The 20,009-nt window shown below is 42.8% G+C and overlaps 1 protein-coding gene across 12 annotated transcripts in view; it reads left to right on the top strand.

Annotated features, from left to right (window-relative positions):
- Positions 1 to 20,009, top strand: part of LOC139259753 (nck-associated protein 5-like) — a 1,255,355-nt gene that overhangs the window by 1,107,058 nt on the left and 128,288 nt on the right. For all 12 annotated transcript variants that reach the window (XM_070875434.1, XM_070875435.1, XM_070875433.1 and 9 more), the window contains 2 exons: positions 8,004 to 8,192; positions 13,968 to 17,875. In XM_070875434.1, the coding sequence (XP_070731535.1) occupies positions 8,004 to 8,192; positions 13,968 to 17,875 (4,097 nt within the window). The remainder of the gene's footprint in view (positions 1 to 8,003; positions 8,193 to 13,967; positions 17,876 to 20,009) is intronic.

The following is a 20,009-nucleotide window of genomic DNA, read 5'->3' on the forward strand; positions in this document are numbered from 1 at the left end:
TCCCTCACCTCCCGATATCGCCATCTTGGCTGCCTCAAAAATGTCTGGTTTTTGGACAATTCCGGTTTTCAGACAGCTGGATTCGGGACGTTGTACCTGTACATATAATTTTGGATAGTGTTAAAAAATGTTCACCTCTCCCAGGAGATCACATGATTGCAGGTGGGCTGGAGAGTATCTATTGTAGTATACAAGGAATCGCAATTATGTGGGACAGGCTCGATGGACCGGAGGGTCTTTACCTGTCCATCATTTTTTATATATTTGTAATACTTATGTTTGGAGATTTTAAAGTAAGTCATAAACTATGCACATTATTGCTAAAAATAATGTAAATGAATCTTCGGTGGATCAGTGGGCGGCGAGGAGCACCAGCAGCGAAGTCTGAAATCCGGCAAAATCCAAAATCCGGCATGAGGTTGCCGTATTTCAAAGACCATTATTTAGACGTTTTTGAGGTTTAATTCTACTTCTGCATAATGTGACAGAGCATGAATGAATTATTTGAGCAGCTTTTCTAAGTGTGTGAAGCTCAACAGGTAATATCTTGCTTATGCTATGGGCTACTCCTTGCACGTGCTTGCAGGAGAGAGCTCGATGCATGTGTGTTTATTTTTTTATATTAAGTGAGGGAGGGTGATAGTGTCTCTTTTCCCCAAACAATAAAAATAAAAGACTCAATACTAAACTCATAAAGTGCATGGGAGATCCTACTGACTGGCTGAGCAATTTTTGAATACAATTTCACTCTTGACTGGATTTATATTCTACCAATGTGAACCCCACATTGTGTGAGATGGCCTGCTGGAGCCAATCTTCTGATGATGAGCGAATGGGGCCAAAATTGCCCCCCCCCCCCGACTGAAAGGGGGCGCACTCACCATTTTTTTAGTTGATTCAGCGGCCCAATTCATAGGGCGGTGTTTTGCGCGGTTTTGCCTCTTTTATTCAACCACCAGTGTCCGGGCGGTGAAGTCGGGCGTTTGAGGGGCAAAAGTGGTGTTGGTGCAGAGCAGACGTCGGGAGCTGCCTTCAGTTAAAGGGGAGGGCCGCTGTGAGCTCTGCAGCCATTTTAGTGGCGCCCACTGGGCCACCAGGGAGGGTATCAGCCGGGCCAGCAGCCCAGTACCCAAGGTGGGTGCCAAACCCGTGGCCGCCATTGTCGGGCTGACCTCGGAGTCGGCCGACAAGTAAAATAAAATGGTGACCACGGCAGTGAGCCCCTCCCCTTTAAGGGCGGACGCACCACCCAGCTTCAGGCAGCTTCCCGCAGGGGAAAGCTGTCAGTGGCACCGACCGGTGACAGCGCTGCACGGGGCAGAAAGGGGGTCAACGGGGCGGCAATACAGGCGGAGCGGAGACGTTTTCCGCTGGGAAAATCCACGAGGACAATTTGTGAAATGTCGGCGACTCTGCGCCGACTCGATGGTGATTGCTTCTTTGAGTAAATGTCAGTGTTTCTCATCAGTTTGAGTATGTAATTTAGAGCCCTTAACAATGAGTTAGATAAAGGGTTTGATCTCGACTGCTCTAACCAGAAGCGTGAAACCAGTGATTCCATTTTCATTCGATCTTGGATTACAAAAAAAACTAAAACAATTTCAGATAAAAATGTCACTTGCCTTGGTACACACAGTGGAACATAATTCCAAATTACTCTGCCACTTTTGTGTTGATGTACATCTCAAACTGTTCCACATCCACATTACATGATCAACGGCATCCATAAATTAAAAAAGGCCCAGATTTTGCGGCAACATTAACGGTGAGTTTATCAGTGCTCGCCGTTATTAGGGATTCAATTGGATAGCGGCTTTCAGTGTCCGCACATGCACAGTTAAACGTGGAAATCAAGAAGTTGCTGTCCAACTTGCCCTGCTTCTTCACACGCTTTGCTCCACTGGTACGTCGCTGAGAGACTCGGCATTTACATATGTGGATCAGCGTGAAGTTGGGGCACTTACCCACTAGAAACCAACTAAACTCGCCAGTAAAAGTTGGGGCTTGTCCATTCAAGTGTAACTGAATTTTTAATGGTGTGATAAGTCTTAAACATTGCCAAACAAACTCTCTGGCACTGAAAATTTACTATTGTGGACTCTCATTCCTTCAGATTTTAATTATTGGTGGAGAATTAAAAAATTAAATAAAATCACTTTTTTTTTAACTTTTTCTTTCTGTCTCTTTCGTGCTCTCTTAATTCCATCATTCTTTCTCTCTCTTTTGTTTTCTGTACATGATATGGCATTAAATTAACTATACTAACTTACATTTCCTGGTTTAGACTGCGTGTCTCAGTAAGGATTCTTCCATCTAGTTGGTTAAGGAGACACACAGTTGCTTGTCCTGTTCACAAAGGTCGCAGATCCCCTGTAATGTATGTTCTGTTTTGGCTCGATAATAACTGCAAGTTCCAGTGCAAAAGCCCCAGAAATTCTGTGGGTTAGTGGAATGATCATTCGCTCCTGACCTCAAAATCCGAGCCATTCAGTGTTATCAGTGATATACAATTGTAAATAAATTAAGTTTTAGAATTTGTATCACTATTTTATAACTGGATATAAAATAAAACACAAAGGAAAATGATACATAGAAGCAAAATACAAACACTCATCTGTGAGAGCACAACTCGATGTAATAACCATAGTAATTAAAGATGTCATAGTTCTGTGGGAACTTCGTCCTCTCTTGAGATTTCTGTGTGAAACAGATGAATAACACCGGATTTTTTCTTGATTTCTTCTTTGCCCTTGTCTGTTTCCTGACAAGCATGCTTGACATATTTTCACGTAACACCAACCTTTGCAGTTTTTTTTTCACAAAAGAATGCAGAAAATAGATTTCACTTTTCAAGCAATTTACAGACCTGGAAATTGACCAGCCTTGAGCCTGTTTTTTTGGCGATATTTTGCCTTTTTTGCTGGTAAAAGGTACTCACTTAAATTGGCCAAAGTTGTGTGCCGGCAGTTTTGAAATACCGCTGAAAAGTGGACCGCCAGCGTGCAACACCAAAACAAATGCAACCGCTTAAAATTGGCTGTTCAGCGCATCCGTACTCAGTGTGAAAAAAAAACGCCCAGGAAAGGTCTGCGTTGAAGCCCCAGAAACAGTATGAAGACTTACAAAAAAGGTAAGTTAAAGTTTTTATTTTTTAATTCTTTTTCAGTGATTTGTTAATTAAGTGTATAGTGAATGTTTTCTGATTTTTAATTTTTTTATTTTCGTGGTTTCGCCCCTCCCAGGGCCTGTCTTTTTGGTGGTAATAGGCCTCGGGCTAAAGTTGGCGAGGACTGTGGTTTCCACCGCAAATCCTCATGCACTGCTAATTTTTAACGTCGGGCGCATTTTGTTGCCAATTTTACCCCTTTAAAAAATAGCTGTATTTTCAATGTATTTTTGATGAAAAATGCCGGAAAAAAGTGCTATCACCAAAAGATCAATTTCTAGCCCCTAAGGTTGCATTTGCACTGCCGCTGCTAGTTTGAGACTGGACACTGCAGTTCGGGATCCAGCCCTGCAGAACCATGTTTACATTGCCTGGCTCCTGCCTGACTGAATTTGTAACCGGCTTTCCCAGGAGAGCGTTGTGCAAGTATTGAATACAGGTCTGGGCCAGAGCTTTCTACAACCAGTTAAAACATGTACAATGTAGAATGTGGAACTTAAGGAATGCGTCCCCTCTTTGAAAAATAATTAAATGCGACTCGATGGACTTAAAAAGTGTCCAGGCCTCGGCACTTTGCAATCTGGGCACATAAATCCTGATTTATACTATATGTGGTGTGACACTACATCTTCCTTGAGTCTCACTCTGATTCCCTCAGGTCAGTTCAGACCCTGACTCCAGGTTTACGTGATTAGTTTAGCATCTTTGGAAAGTGATTTGGGTATAAAACTGTTGCTGAACTGGCAGTGTAACTGCAGCCTAAAAATGAAGTGAGCAATAATTTATTGAAAATCAGTTGATAGGTTCCTCCGCCTCATAACTGAACTTCTTCATTTTGCATCCTCCACATAAGCTTATTTTGATAGGTTTTGGGGAAATGAATCTTGAGAATGCATAAGAAAATGTTATCATGGTGTTGTAAATAGGTTGTGGCCTGTACAGGAACCCTAATTTTCGCTGGTGGCCAACACAAGTCAGAAAATCAGGATCCCAATCTTACGCACCTGAATCATGTCACATCTGATTTTCCATGTCACAATACAGTGGGAGAATATGAGTCTGCATTAAAAGCATATGCAGGCCTCATTTAAATAGGGTGTTAGATAAACACAGTCCTACCCCAAATTGCAGACTGCATGACGTAGCAGCTGTCCCTTGGATGGTTCAGCAGGATCCATGAGCATGAAAGCTTCATGTTGTGGTGAGGCTCCATCCACTGTCAACACCTTGCTCATAAAAGATGGTTAAATCGGGATTGTTGGGACCTAGTCTGCTCAAGTAGGTTTCCAATCGAGAGGAATGTGTTTTCAGTTGTTGGTACAAATGTTTGCTTTTTTAGCATTTTCGATCATATTTTGTTCCAAGCAACACTGCCCTGAAACTGATGTAGAGAGGCCTCTTCCTCTCCACATGTACCTGACATGTCAGGGCAGAGCTGCCTTTACTGCTTCTGCTTCACAAGACAGGCTGCCATTGAGTCCAAACATTTGCTGCAGGATGACCTACAGGCAATATTTGGAACAAGGTTGACTCTTGCTCTAGAAGCTTTCATGCTAACAGATCCTTTCATGCCATCCCAAGGACATCTGCCATGTTACACAGTGTACAATGCACATATGTATCAAGTAATTGTCAGATGTTATGTCTGCAAGAAGCAATGACGTTATCATTTTCATATTGATCCTGCTCAGCATCAGCTGGACAGGATTTTTCACTGAGGAAAGGTTCCCTCAAGTGCAAGTCATTGCAGATGGCATCCATGTAAGCATTACAATTCCTCACATCAACCTTATGCAGAAAAGATTTGCACTCAATTAATGTTTAGATGGTATCTTATCTCTGAAACATCACTAAGCAATATTTGAAACAAGGATTAATCTTCCTGTATGAGCTTTTATGCTAGAATATCCTTTCAAGTCATTCCAAGGACACCACCACGTTACACAGCCTAGCTGCCATGCTTCATTTTATGGCAAATCACAGTGCACGTACTTTTGGTAGCAAAATTATTGGTGGGGATTACCATTAGTAGACCAGAGCTAACCTATGCATCCATTGCTGCTGACCCAGAGAAACCCCTTAACAGCAGAGGAATGCCTTGGGATGGAAGCCTAGCCATCTGTTTTCTGTTCCACATCCACTTGCAAGGAAGGTATGGCATCCAACTTTATCACAGTGGAAGAAGACTTGTGAAGTGGTATGTCCCAGATTTGTGGTCATCCCCATGTGTGCCGCAGTGAGGAGCACATTTTCCTTTGGCTTCCTCCTGATGCCAGTAAACTACTTTCTTCTTTCCAGTCAGGGATCTGACTTGGTCAGCCACCTCCCTCCCTGCAGACTGCACATGTGCTTTTACCGAAGGATGGCCCGCGGCCCCATCATGCAACAGCAGTGTTGTCCGCTGTGCCATTGTGAGCAATTAGACCACTTTTCTGCCACCAGCACAACTTGCCTTTTAATGGTGAGCTATAGTGCCTTACAAGCTGCCGCCTCTTACAACTGAATATGCTACAAGGCACACTCTCTTGATAAGCCTCTTGTCTGCTACTAGCCTATTTAAATTAAGGGGAGAGACTCTCATTTAAAAATTCGGTGTGGGCCCACTCTGAGCTGTTGTGCCTGTACCATGGCCAGCTCAACATCAACTTTACCATTTTGGGTAAATCAGGGCAATGGTCTCTTACTCCTGTGTCATACAAAGCATGAAGATCTGCACCATTGAGTCAGTTCACATTTACCCAGCTAAGGATGCTTTGCTCCTTGTGTTGGACCTCTCATTCAAAAAATATAGGCCGTCTTCCATCCCATTCCAGAAGTAGGTAAAATTTAACAAGCATTAGAGTATCAAATATTCCATTATCTAAGCCAGCCTGTTCATTTTCTTAATGTTTCCCAGGAGCCTAAAGTATCAATGCCATTGAGAACCAGGCAATGAACTACCATAAAATATTTTGCAAGTTGTCCTCTCAGGACAAGCATATCATCTTCAGGTCAAATAAGCAAGAAATCTCAAATGCTTGAAATCTGAAACAAAATCAGAAAGGGTTAGAAACACACAGCCGGTCAGTTGGCATCTATGGTAAAGGACAGCAGGTCCAACATGCTACAGAAAGATTACACAAAACAGGCCTGCACCAGGACCTAACCCCATACTCACCAGCAATTTGTTCATTCCAAGAATCAAATCCCAAATCCAACCTGTCTTCCTCCCACCAGGCATCAATTGACCCACTTCTTATTACCAGCACCCCCTAATGCTGTTCTTGAGGTCTGTGTTGAGCTTTGCTAAGAGGCCAAAGACAGAGGGATCAAAGTGGAAATTGGAAGAAGAGTTAAAGTGGCAAGCTGCAGGCTCACTCTTGCTGACAAAATGGAGGTGTTGCCAAAGTAAGCATGTAATCTGTATTTGGCATTCTGTATTTTCCATTTCTCCCAATCGTGTCAAATATTGCAACCCAACCCAGAGAAATTCATGCTAATGACCTGGTTATTGAAAGGCCCAGTTGGATCATAGTCTCCCATGCTCAGTGGTGAATATTTGATGAGTTCCAATAGCATTCTACTAAATCAGCTTGTCCTACTTCATATGATGTCCATTATATTTAGCAATATCTCCAGTATCTTTTTGAAATTACTTAGTGTTAAACCTAGTTTAATTATGCTATTTCAGTTGTCCTTAACCCAGTTGCATTTGAATATTTAGGTGATTCGGAGTAGGAGGGCATGGATGGCATTGACTGTTTGCAATGTGCTCTGCACATGATTTCTCTAGAATCTATCAAACTAGGCTGTACTTTGGTATCTGGATGATATCAAATCAATTGAGAATTTTTCTTGTTTTTGCTTTGTGAAAGAACCAACAGGTGTTTTAATTTGTCTAATATTTTCTTCAAATTAATTCTCTATTTGGAGTAATTTAATTAAATTGTAATTTCTAAACCTGCATCACTTTGAACATGATGGAAATCATTACCATTGAATATAACACAGCTTTAAAGTTTGCAACAGTTATGACATAACAGATTGTAATGGAAAATGCATTTTTGAGTTTCTGCACATCATTTTTTTAATAACAGAATTGGCAGAAGTACATCTCAAGCTAATGTGAGAAATACCTATAAAGTCTATCTTTTAATTCAGAATCCTACCGATCAGCATTGTGCCAGAACCAATCACATTTTATATTTGTTTTTAATGAGGAGAGAATTGAGCAGAGTCTTTGCAGCCTGCAAAATAATCCAGAAAATGCTGGAAATACACAACGGGTCACTGAAGTAGGAAAGCTAGGTTAATGTTTTGGGTGCAGACCCTTTGTCAAAACTGAGACAGGACCTACACTCAATTTTTTTTTAATTCCTCTCCAGCTCCCGAATGGTTTGCTGTTTATTTCTAATTTTTTCTGTTTTTCTAAAAATTTGTTTTCCAGAATTTGCAGGGGTATGTTTTTCATGTTGGGCTCCTGTGCCCTGCTACTGCACGGTGATGCACCCCCACTTGGATTGGTTTGACTTTTATTCAGTAGGAACATAGGTAAATAGATTTGGAGTAGAAAGATGATGAAAAATATTGGGTCTTGAAACAGGACCTAGATGGCGGCATGAACTGGAAGGATAGAAATGACCTTTTATTGTTACATTTTTATTTCCACTGCCCTCAAAATTGAAATGAAGTCATATGAAGGGTAGACGCCCTTCAAAGACTTACGTTGAAGTGGAATAAAAATAATATATCTTCGTACATTGGAACTGATTATGTGGGCAACATTTTTATATATTAACAATGTATGGGGGAGGAGCAATTGCAGTGTGTGACAAGTATCCCACTTTTGTATTAACAGGAAGCTCAGCAGAACACACCATCTAACGTACCTGTTTTAAAGTGTCAGAATCAATTAAATCTGACAGTACCTAGCCAGCTTTATCCCAGGAGCAGCTGTAGCAGCAGTGAACTCTCTCTTTCAAGTGCCTGCAGTGAACATTCAAGTGGCTCCTTTACTTGGAATGAAGGAAAAACATGCAGTAAGAGGGTACAGTTTGAGTCCTATTAAGTGAACTTCATTTGACAAGCGTGTTTCAAGAATATTATTGCATTTGGCTGATAACACTTTCTATAAACTATTTTTAAGAATATTGGGCCCAAGATTCCTGGGGATTCACTCTGCTGGCACAACTGCAGCAGAATGATACCACTCCCTGCCCTATCCCCAGGCTGGAGACTGTAAAGTCCTGTCCCCTTAGTACCGATTTACACGAGGCATGTAGTGAAGTCAAGGTCACTCTGGACCTGCACCTTTATTTCACAGCTCTGGAATGCTGCACTTGCCTGAGACCTGTCTCTTGCAAGTGCACCCCTGGTGGTAAGGTATGCTGGTGGTTACAGGTCATATCTTATTACAGTCATGTATAGCATGTTAGGATACAGTTATATATAATAATGTAAGATACATGACATCCCCCTCCCCCAAGGTCTTATTGTCTTTATAGGTTCAGTCTCTCAGGTGGTCTACGCTCTCGCATGGAGCGTCTGAGTTGTGGTTCAGTTGTTTGCCTTGGTGTCTGTTTTCTTTGGGTGTGGTTGCTGGTATCTCACCTGGGCTGTCTGTTTCGATTGGTGTGATTGTTGTTGACTCACCTGGGCTGTCTGTTGGGATTGTTTTTTCCTCAGGTTGTTCCCTCTGTGTCCACCAGGTGTGGTGCGAGTTCCACATTGTAGTCTGCCTCTGGTTCTGCAGTGTTGTTGGTAAATCTGCTTTTGACTTGGTCTACATGCCTCTGGCAGGTTTTGCCATTGTCCATTTGTACTACCAGTAGCCTGTTTCCTTCCTTGCCCGTTACTGTCCCTGCAAGCCATTTGGGACCCCTGCCATAGTTTAGTACAAACACTTTGTCCGCTATCTTATTCGATCTCCCCCTCGAATTTCTGACATGGTACTCAGTCAGCTTACGACGCTTTGCCTCAACGATTTTGTGCATGTCTGGGAGGATTAATGAGAGCCTTGTTTTTAAAGTCCTTTTCATCAACAGTTGCGCGGGGGGAATCCCAGTCAGTGAGTGCGGACGAGATCTGTATGCCAGCAGCAGTCGCGACAGGCGACCTTGCAGCGTGGGACCTTGGATTTTAAGCATGCCTTGTTTAATGATTTGCACTGCTCTCTCCGCCTGGCCGTTGGAGGCCGGCTTGAACGGTGCCGTCTTGACGTGATTTATGCCGTGATCTTATATAACGTCTTGGAATTCTGTGCTGGTGAAGCATGGACCATTGTCACTGACCAATATGTCAGGGATTCCGTGCGTTGAAAACATGGTTGTGAGGCTCTCCACTGTGGTGGAGATTGTGCTCGAGTTTAAAATGGTGCATTCGATCCACTTTGAAAATGCATATACAACTACGAGGAACATTTTTCCCATGAATGGGCCCGCATAGTCTACGTGCACCCGCGACCACAGTTTGGTAGGCCAGGGGCTCAGTGGAGCCTCCTTGGGGGCATTGCTGAGTTGGGCACAAATGGTGCACCTTTGGACGCAGAGCTCCAAGTCCGCGTCAATACCAGGCCACCAGACGTGGGATCTGGCTATGGCCTTCATGAGAACGATCTCCGGGTGCTCGCGGTGGAGCTCCCAGACAAATGCCTCTCTGCCTCGCAGAGGCATGACTACTCGGCTGCCCCACATCAGGCAGTCTGCTTGTAGCGATAGCTCATGCATGCGCCTGTGAAAGGGTTTTGATTCCTCGGGGCAGGCATCGCGAGCCTCTGCCCAGTCACCGGTTAGGACACATCTTTTTACTAAGGATGACGTGGGGTTGCTGGCCGTCCAGGCTCTGATTTGGCGAGCCATCATAGGCAAACCTGTGGACTCAAAGGCATTGATTGCCATGACTATCTCACAGTCCTGTTCGTCAGACCCTTCCGTGGTCGCCAGGGGTAACCTGCTGAGCGCGTCGGCACAGTTGTCTGTGCCTGGTCTGTGCCTTATGGTATAGTCGTAGGACGCCAGCATGAGTGCCCACCGTTGAATTCGCGCCGAGGCGTTGGCGTTTATTGCCTTGCTCTCAGATAGGAGGGACGTGAGGGGCTTGTGGTCGGTTTCTAACGCGAACTTGGCCCCGAAAAGGTATTGGTGCATCTTTTTGACACCGTACACACACGCGAGCGCCTCCTTCTCTACCATTCCGTACCCGCGCTCCGCCCGCGAAAGTGACCTGGAGGCATAAGCTATGGGTTGTAATTTGCCCACACTATTGACATGTTGCAAAACACATCTGACCCCATACGCTGCCGCATCGCATGTGAGAACTAGCTTTTTACCTAGGTCAAAGAAGTCAAAACACTGTTGGAACACAGAAGGTTGCATGCCTTATTGAAGGCGCGTTCCTGGTCGTCCCCCCAAAACCAATCGCACCCCTTCCTGAGTAGCACGTGGAGAGGCTCCAGCAGCGTGCTTAAGTTCTGCATAAAGTTCCCAAAGTAATTGAGTAGCCCGAGAAAGGTGTGCAGTCTGAGACATTCCGGGGCCTGGATGCCAGGCGAATTGCTTCTGTTTTGGACTCTGTTGGGCGGATTCCATCAGCGGCAATCCTTCTGCCCAAAAATTCAACCTCGGGTGCGAGAAACAGGCACTTGGATTTCTTGACTCGTAGGCCTACCCGATCCAACCGCTTTAGTACTTCCTCCAAATTACGGAGATGGGAGTCGGTGTCCCTGCCCGTGATAAGTATGTCGTCTTGAAATACAACCGTCCCCGGGATGGACTTGAGCAGACTCTCCATGTTGCGCTGGAATATGGCAGCTGCCGACCTGATGCCGAATAGGCATCGATTGTACATGAAAAGGCCTCGATATGTGTTGATGGTGGTGAGTAGCTTGGATTCCTCGGTCAATTCTTGCGTCATATACGCAGATGTGAGGTCTAATTTTGAGAAAAGTTTACCTCCAGCCAATGTGGAAAATAAGTCCTCCGCTCTGGGCAGCGGGTACTGGTCCTGTAGGGAAACTCTGTTTATAGTAGATTTGTAGTCCCCACAGATTCGTACGGATCCATCAGGCTTCATGACTGGGACGATGGGACTTGCCCAGTCGCTAAATTCCACAGGTGATATGATGCCTTCCCGCAGAAGCCTGACTCGTTCGTGTTCAATCTTTTCCCTCATCACATAGGGTATAGCTCTGGCCTTGTGATGGACCGGTCTAGCATCCTGTGTGTTATAGATTTTGACTTTGGCCCCTTTGAAAGTGCCCACACCTGGCTGAAAGAGATGTTCAAATCGCTTTATAACTGTTGAGCAGGAGGTCCGTTCCTTTAATGACATGGCATGGACATCATCCTATTTCCAGTTTTGCCAGCCACCTTCTCCCCAGCAGTGCTAGGGGGGTCTCCGGGGACAATCCACAGGGGAAGTCGGTTCACTGTCCCTTTGTGTGTGACAGAGAGCATGGCGCTGCCGAGGACTGGTATGATTTCTTTGGTATAGGTCCTTAGTTTGGTGTCAACCCTTGTGAGTTTTGGTCTGTCTCTTTTATGCGGCCACAGTTGTTCAAATTGTTGAGCGCCCATGAGAGATTGACTCGCTCCCGTATCCAGCTCCATGTTGACAGATATCCCGTTGAGTAGGACCCTCATCATTATAGGAGGCGTCCTGTTGTAGGAGCAGCGGCCATTGATCGTGTTGACCCATTGTACATCAGTGTCCCGGGTACTGACCCCACCATCTTCTGGTCCGCTTTCCGACCCATCTGATTCGTATACCAGCCGAGCTGCCGCTTTTTTGCACATGCGGGCCAAATGCCCTGTATATTCACAATTTCTGCAAACAGCCTGCTGAAATCGACATCCCCTTGACAAGTGCCCACCCCACACCTCCAGCACAGACTGCTTGCAAAGAATGAGCTGCGTCTGGCTGATCTCTCTTGAGCTTCTCTCAGTTTGTAGTTGATTGCTCGCATTGTGGGTTGATGAGGTGTGAACGGCCGTTCCGGTGGCCCTTGATGGATTCTGCCTGCTGTCGAGAGCCTGTTCTCCCGGTTTTGTCTGTGTGTGGGGGTAGCAGCTTGTTTAGTGCTGTGAACTTCTTGTTCCGATATTTCGTTAGTTGTCGTACCTGCATTGTAAATCAACCTCGTTTCTTCTTTCCCTACCAAGAATGTCTGTGCAACCAATGCTGCTGCATCTAAGGTCAGGTTCTTGATCTCTCTGAGCTTTCGGAATATGCCTGCGTGGCCTATTCCTTCAATGAAAAAGTCTCTCAGCATTTCTCTCCTCAGTTCATCGGAGAACTCACATAAACTAGCCAACCTCCGAAGTTCCGCCACGAAGTCGGGTATGCTCTGGCCCACACAGCGTCTGTAGTTGTAGAACCTGTGTCTAGCCATGTGTAGACTGCTCGCTGGCTTCAGGTGGTCTCTTACCAGTGTGCTCAATTCTTCAAACGACTTGCTTGCTGGTTTCTCGGGTGCCAACAGATCCTTCATTAAAGCGTATGTTTTCGAGCCACAGCTGGTCAAGAGATGGGCTCTTCTCTTGTCTGCCTTATCGTCGCCTAACCAGTCTTTGGTTACAAAGCTTTGCTGGAGCCTTTCTATAAAGTCCTCCCAATTGTCTCCCGCATTGTACTTTTCATCTGATCCGTTGTTCGCCATTCTGTGGATTCTGTAATCCGTAACTCGTCTCCACTGTAAAGTCCTGTCCCCTCAGTACAGATTCACATGAGGCATGTAGTGAAGTCAAGGTCACTCTGGACCTGCACCTTTATTTCACAGCTCTGGAATGCTGCACTTGCCTGAGACCTGTCCTTATATACCTGTCTCTTGCAAGTGCACCCCTGGTGGTAAGGTATGCTGGTGGTTACAGGTCATATCTTATTACAGTCATTTATATCATGTTAGGATACAGTTATATATAATAATGTAAGATACATAATAGAGATCTTGTCCCAAAGTTGGGGGATGGGACCATCTGCATAGCCATGTGGGCTGCTTATAGCTGTAAGAGTACATCAGTGCCACCCATGCTGAACCTCTGTTGGAATGTTGGAATGATGTCATGCCACTCCAATGGTGAAGAGGAAGCCCAGGAGCACCACAAACAGAAGTGGCCTTTTCTAGTTTTTTGCTCCAAGTGGAGCAAATGGGCCTTTGAGCGAGATAAGTGATCTTCTCTGGAATCAAATATCTTTGGTTCGAAATCTTTTTGCAGGCCTCAACAGGATGCATACCAGCTCTTAGCTGCCAAGAGTTATATGGAGGCCTGAGGGTGTAAAAGGGTGGAAATTTTAAAAGAACCTGTGAACTTCCCCAGACACATCCTTATGATAAAGGGCTTTGGGTGGAAAATCAACCCATGACCTCCCCAGCCAGAAAATAACTACAAGCAAAAAACAGAGTGTTATCCCTACAGGGTTCTGCCTCAAATACTGGCCACAAACAGACAAACTACCGCTCTCCATCTTTGATCCTGGCTGGAATTTCAGGACGTTTATATCAAAAACAAACAACAGCTTAGCAAGTTTAGAACAACAAGGAAGCTACTTGTGAATAAACGGGAGTATAAAAACTACAACAGATTCCTACACAAACTCTCACTGCCAAATAATGAGAATGCAAGCATGCAGTAAAATGCTTCTTTAACCAGGCTGGATGACCTTTGTCTGCTCATTCATGCTTCATTCGTTTTCAGTGGATGAAGAAATTACTAAATATGAGTATTCTCCATTGCCACTTAGTTAGAACACTGAGATTGCTACCTTGACAAGAATATTTATCCTAGTTTATTAACTGAATTAGTAATATTTTTCTTTTCATTTATAGTCTTCTTTAAGCTGGGAAAAGAGACTCAGTATTGGCTCCTCACTGCCCAGCAACCTCTCTAGTCCTGCAGAAGAACTACCTCCAACTCGAGAAAAGGAAAGCCACATTCTAGAAGGACTAAAGAAGCTTCAAAAGAAAAAATCTTTGTTAGAACCATCCTCAATTGTGTCAAAATGGGCTTACAAGGACTGCATGAACTCCAATGAAGGCATTTACTCTCTTGGCCTAAAATGTCGGAATCACAACAAGAGTAAAGATCAAATACCTTTTAAGGCTACCAATAAAGGCATGTGTTTAGAGCAAAGTAAAACATTTGGGTATGATTCTGATTCACATGATGATGTAGATGATGACTGTACAGCTATCATAACTGCAGTAAATGAGGTGCCAAGTAAAGACTGCAAATCGTTCTGTAAAAAACTAACACATAGCGTTTCTGATAGTCTGTTTGGTTGGGATCGCGATGTAAAATGTGTTTCAGAAAGGCTTACACACTTAAGTTCAAGAGAAAAGCCTGAAAAGCTGACTAGTTTTGTCAGTAGCTTTCAATCAAGTGAAAAACTATGTACAAGCAACAAGTCGCCTGCAAAGAAATTGCAGTTCAATTCTACCAAACTACACTATAAAGATTTAACTATCCAGCTATCTGACACTGAAGATATTGAGATTTTAGATGAACTGCATCTGGAATGCACTGAAGAAAAAAACTCTTCTGACTTTGTAACAAGTTTGTTGACTGACAAACGGTCAGTGAGTCATGCAAACCAACTCAGTTGTAAAAAAGCATTCTTCTCATCTGCAGATAAAGATGAAAGCCATTTTTCACCTTGCTCTGACAACAGACCAAAGACTTTGAACTTGGTGAAAGAAAATTGTCAAGCAACCAAGGTTGTAAAAACATCATCTGAAGAATGCATTACAATAGTGTTTGATGCTGAAGATGGTCAGCCAATTCAATTTAATTCCCAGCAGACAGCAAGTGTCACTGTATCTTCAAATGAAATTTCTAGTCCAATTGCTTTAGATGGGAACCACCAGAAAACTGTTCTTGTGATAGAAGATGCAGAAGTGGTGCCTCAAGGGCTGATAAGTTGTCAAAGAGGACGTGATGCAAAGAATTATGCAGTTTTAGAGTCATTGCAAGGTCATACAGAGCACAAACGTTTAGAAGACCCTAAAGGCAACAAGAAAGTATTTAGTTCCATTGTTCGTACAGATTCTGTAAACTTTGAAAGGCCATTGACACACCTTCCTCAACAGCAAAAAATATTAAAGCCAGCTTTTAATGCAGCTTATAAATCAAACTGTCTATCTTCTTTGCAGACATATTCTACTCAAAAGCCACATCCATCCAAAATACCTAACAGAGGCAAGAGCTCACCACAGAAAACCTCTAAAGTAAATGGCAGTGATGTTAGCAATACATTTTCAACATCTGGTTCTCTTATCCAAGACAAGTCACCATCATTATCAAATGTAAAACTTTCGAAATATTTAAAAACGCCAAGTATTAATATTGGCCACAGTGTGAAAAATGGTTCCACCATTCCAAAATGTAGCCCACAACTTCCTCGAAACTCTAAAATTACATTCCACAATGAATCAGGAAAGAGTCATGCCAGTATCGTACACGGATCTTTATTATCCAGAAAACAGGTGACAGATCATGCAGAACGTCCCACACGAGATAAACATGATAATTTAGAACGAGAAGAAATGAAATCTCTATCACCTCCACCTCCACCAGGGAGATCTACTTCATTGCTACTTAGATCAAATTATGAACATTCGATGAATATAGTGGCAAAGGCTGAAACACACATTCCTGCTGACACAAATAAGGATGCACCTGCATGTTCATCTTTAAAACCACAGGGAATTAAAAGTTGTGTCCAATTGACAAAAGAAGTACAAAGTCAGCAATCCCGGAAATCCCCAGCAGTGGCTGATTCGAGCAGTTCCCATCATGAAAAAAGTGCATTTCAAAACTCAGTTCACTCAGTACACCTGTCCCAGGACTCAAATGGAGTTACTAAGGATTTGACTAAGGGCTCTTCTGAAAAAAAATATCTGAAAACAAATTGTTCAGATACTTCTCCATCAACGCACATTCAACCTTGTCCTCAAACAGCTGTTAAAATGATCAGAAGTTTAACATGCATTCATGCAAACCAAAAGGATCCATTGCCACAAAATACGTTTTCTACCAAAACAGGGCAATTATGTGAAAATGGATTGATGTTACAATGCAAACCATCTGACATTTTATCAAAATCCTCACCGTGCCATGCACCAAATATAACTGACCCTCCAACTCAACCACAGCCTTTTAGCCTGTCTCCTTCTAGTTCTAGTGATGGACATACAATCTTTTACTGTTCTGATGAAAAAAAAAACCAAACTCGTATTCCTGTTGGACTAAAAGGTTTCTTAAAATCTCCCCCATTACTGAGAAAAAGTTCAACTGTACCTGGGAAACATGAGAAAAACAGTATTAATATCTGCTCTAAAGGAAATGTAATTCAAGAAAAATCTAGGCAGACTGATATATCTGAAAATATAAAACTTCTAGAACAACCAGATTCAGTAGTTGATTTTGAGGAAAAAAGTGACCTTCAAGATGATCTTGCTGTTAAAATAGGTTTTCCTGTAGAACTTGAAGATGAAATGAAGCATTTCAGAAACACAGCAGATGGGGATGATGTTGACAGCATAGAAATTAAGGCTTTTAAGAGGTCAATTTCAGCTAATAACAAGCCCTACCTTAAGCCAGCCCTAGGCATGAATGGTGCCAAAGCTCGAAGCCAGAGTTTTAGCAATCAGACTGGGGAGAAGCCTTCTGTTTCAGTGATGGAGGGCCTAGGAAAGGTGCGAACACAGATAATTACAAATACAACTGAAAGAGGTAATTCATTGACGAGACAGAACACTGCTGGTGCAACAGAAGGAATGCAAACTAAACCTGCTAGCAGCTCTTCAGCTACTCAAAGCCCTTCACATTCTCCAAGAACAGTGGATTTTTCCTATTCACGGCAAGTGTCATATGGAAGTATTAGTAGCTCAAGTAGCCATCATAGCAGTCCTAGCAAGTTACCTTGCAGAACTCCACCAAAGGGAGATGGCCATCTTAGTTTTGTAAAGTGTGATGGCAACCAGTCACCACCTCAGAAAGAAAGCCGAAACCTACCTCTAAGTGATAGATCAAGTGAGAAAAAATCTAAACTAATGCCTCAGAAAGGGAGAAATATAATGCAGACAGGTTACGAGTCTCAACCATCACCAAATATGTCTTCTATGGAAAGTCTGAACAAATCGCTGAGTCCCTCCAAATTTAATATGGCAAAAATTGTAAAGAAACAAGAGAACCTCTCAAAGAGGCCTGAAATTTCTGACAAGGTGCTGCTTCCTCCTTCTGTTTCTGTGGCGCAATGTAGCATTGAAGCGAAAGTGATGTTGGGAATTCAAGAAAATATGCAGAAGGTACAAGGACAGGACAAGGTTCCGGTAGCAGAGATAAAACAGAAGACTGGGCCTTCAATAGCCAAGTGGTTTGGATTCCGAAAAAACAAGTTGCCAGCTCCGAACAACAAAAAGTCTGCTGCTTCAAAATCCAAAGATGAAAAGAAAGAAACCAAAAGTGGATCTGGTTCAGGAATCAAGCAAGCAAAATCAGACAAAAGAAAAGACAAAAGAAAAAATGAAAAAGACTGTGAAGGGGAGAACGAAGTTACAAAAGAAGATGGCAATTGTGAAAAAAAATTAGGAAGTGTTTTTCCAAGTAAAAGTTGTGAGATCGCACGACATGAAATACATTACAGTCTTGCACCAAAACACCAAGCCTATAAGGATCATGATGTTCCAATAAAAGATTCAACCAATGATCAGTTCATGCAGGAGCTCCTACACAGGTAATGATCTCAGTTATTTCATATTAAATATTGCTTCAGTATATTTGATACTCCAATTTTTTGTGATAATTTTGAATAGTATAATGTTATTTATCAACAGCCATCCTTTATTACAACTTCCCATTCTTACAGCTTCATATAACAAAGGACTTTTGGGTTATGCTTCAAATAATTGCTCTTGAATTTGACGTATTGGTTTTAGTTTGGTCTAATCTTCAGTCACATACATTTTAAATGTTTAGGCAGATTCATCAAAATTAAATGAAACGGGGTGAAAATTGGTTATGGCCCATTTTCTGGTCCATACTCGGCCTTGCGCCAACACCATACACCCTAAATGGGAGGCTAAATACCACCCCGAAATTGAGCCTGAAGCCTCATTTGCTTAATTTGGGTGCGTGTTGCGCCTCCACGGGCAGCTCGCCCCTTTTCCAAAGGTGAATGTCGGGCTGCTTGTCTTGCTGGCAGCAGCTGAAAGGCAAGTCCCGTGGGGTGGGGGTGGAGCAGCAATGAGTGGGGAGATGGGGTTGTTCGTACATGCTGCGGGGTCAGGGGAACTCTCCTGCTTCTCCTGGCTCCACAGCAAAGATTTGTGATTTATTTTTATAAACTTGCATTTCACCGGAGCCTTTGAAGAATCCTAAGTGGAGTGGGTCCGACAGCTGCTTCGCTGATAGCCAACCAATTTTCACAAGGGACTTAAAATAGGCAATAGGACCCTCATTTCCATATGTCAGGGGCCTAATATCCGTTTTAGCTGGTTTCCACAGACTCCTGAAAAATGGGCTGACCCAATAACGGGTCAGACATCTTTCAGGCGTTGGTTTCAGGATGTTAGTTCCCGAAATTAGCCCTTACCTCGCTCATTTTACGCCCATAAAATGGGTGCAAGGTGCAATTTCTACCCCAAGATTTCTAATGCCACTCTGTAGCACAGTTTACCTTGGGTAATTTTATTTTGATAAAGAAGAAAGACTTGCATTTCATGACCACCGGATGTCCCAAAGCTCTTTACAGCCAATGAGGTACTTTTTGAAGTGTAGTCACTGTTGTAATGCACAGCATGCTCCCACAAACAGTAATGTGATAGATTGGTGAAAAATAAAAAACCCAGTTGTTAAAAATAAATGTTCCTTAACTCTAAGAAAATATTCGAGTCTTCTCAGCGGAGTTTAATTCAGCAATATATGCTTTTTGTGCTCACACCATTGACCCCTGGTTTGTTGCCAATCTCTGCACCATATGTTTCTATAGCTGGAATGGGGTACTGAAGTTGCATGTTCAGCCATGAACTCATTGAATAGCGGTGCAGGCTCGAAGGGCCGAATGGCCTACTCCTGCACCTATTTTCTATGTTTTTTCTATGTTTCTAACCCTCTGGCATAAAGTGGAGATCAACACTGAGTATATAACCTATACATTCCTGAAACTGATTTTTATAACAGATAGCAGTCAGAAGAAATTATTTCAATAGCAGACTTCTCTATATCAGTAAATGTTAACTATTGGACATTAACTTTAAACTTTACACAATGGCCCGAAAATTCTGATTGGAGGCTTCCCGCGAGCAATTGTCTCCTGACCGGAGAATTTTTACGAAAATACATCGTGGTCTAGGAAGCGCCCTCAATTCCGTTGGGGAGGCCTTCTCTTCCCGCGCTGTGAAACACGCTCCCATCCGGAGGGTGGTTCCCACGCAGAAGATGCAGTCATGTGTGACTACTCAGCCAATCAGATACTTATTTCACAGGTTTCCATTAATAGCACTGAGAAGTCTGTATCTACGAGTTCTCATTGCTATTAATGGGGAAAAAAAACAAACACAATAATAAAAAATAAGAAACAGACCACACATATTTAAAATGAATTGAAATTAAAGTTATTAATGTCTTATAAAAAAAAATATCTTGTCCTGATTTTTAAAAAAAAGTTTTTTTAATTATGGTTAAAAATAAACTTACCAAAGTGGGAAGGGTTTTTAACAATAAAATATGTTTTTATAATTTTATTTTATCATGTCTTAGTGCATTTTAAAACACTTGCGCAAGATTTTTGAGAACATTTGCTGGGCAAGATATGCGTAAATACTGCAATCTTGCCCAAGAAAATGTCTTCACTCCCGATATGTGTAGGA

Source organism: Pristiophorus japonicus, chromosome 3 (genome assembly GCF_044704955.1).
Source record: "Pristiophorus japonicus isolate sPriJap1 chromosome 3, sPriJap1.hap1, whole genome shotgun sequence".
NCBI classification, from domain to species: domain Eukaryota; kingdom Metazoa; phylum Chordata; class Chondrichthyes; family Pristiophoridae; genus Pristiophorus; species Pristiophorus japonicus.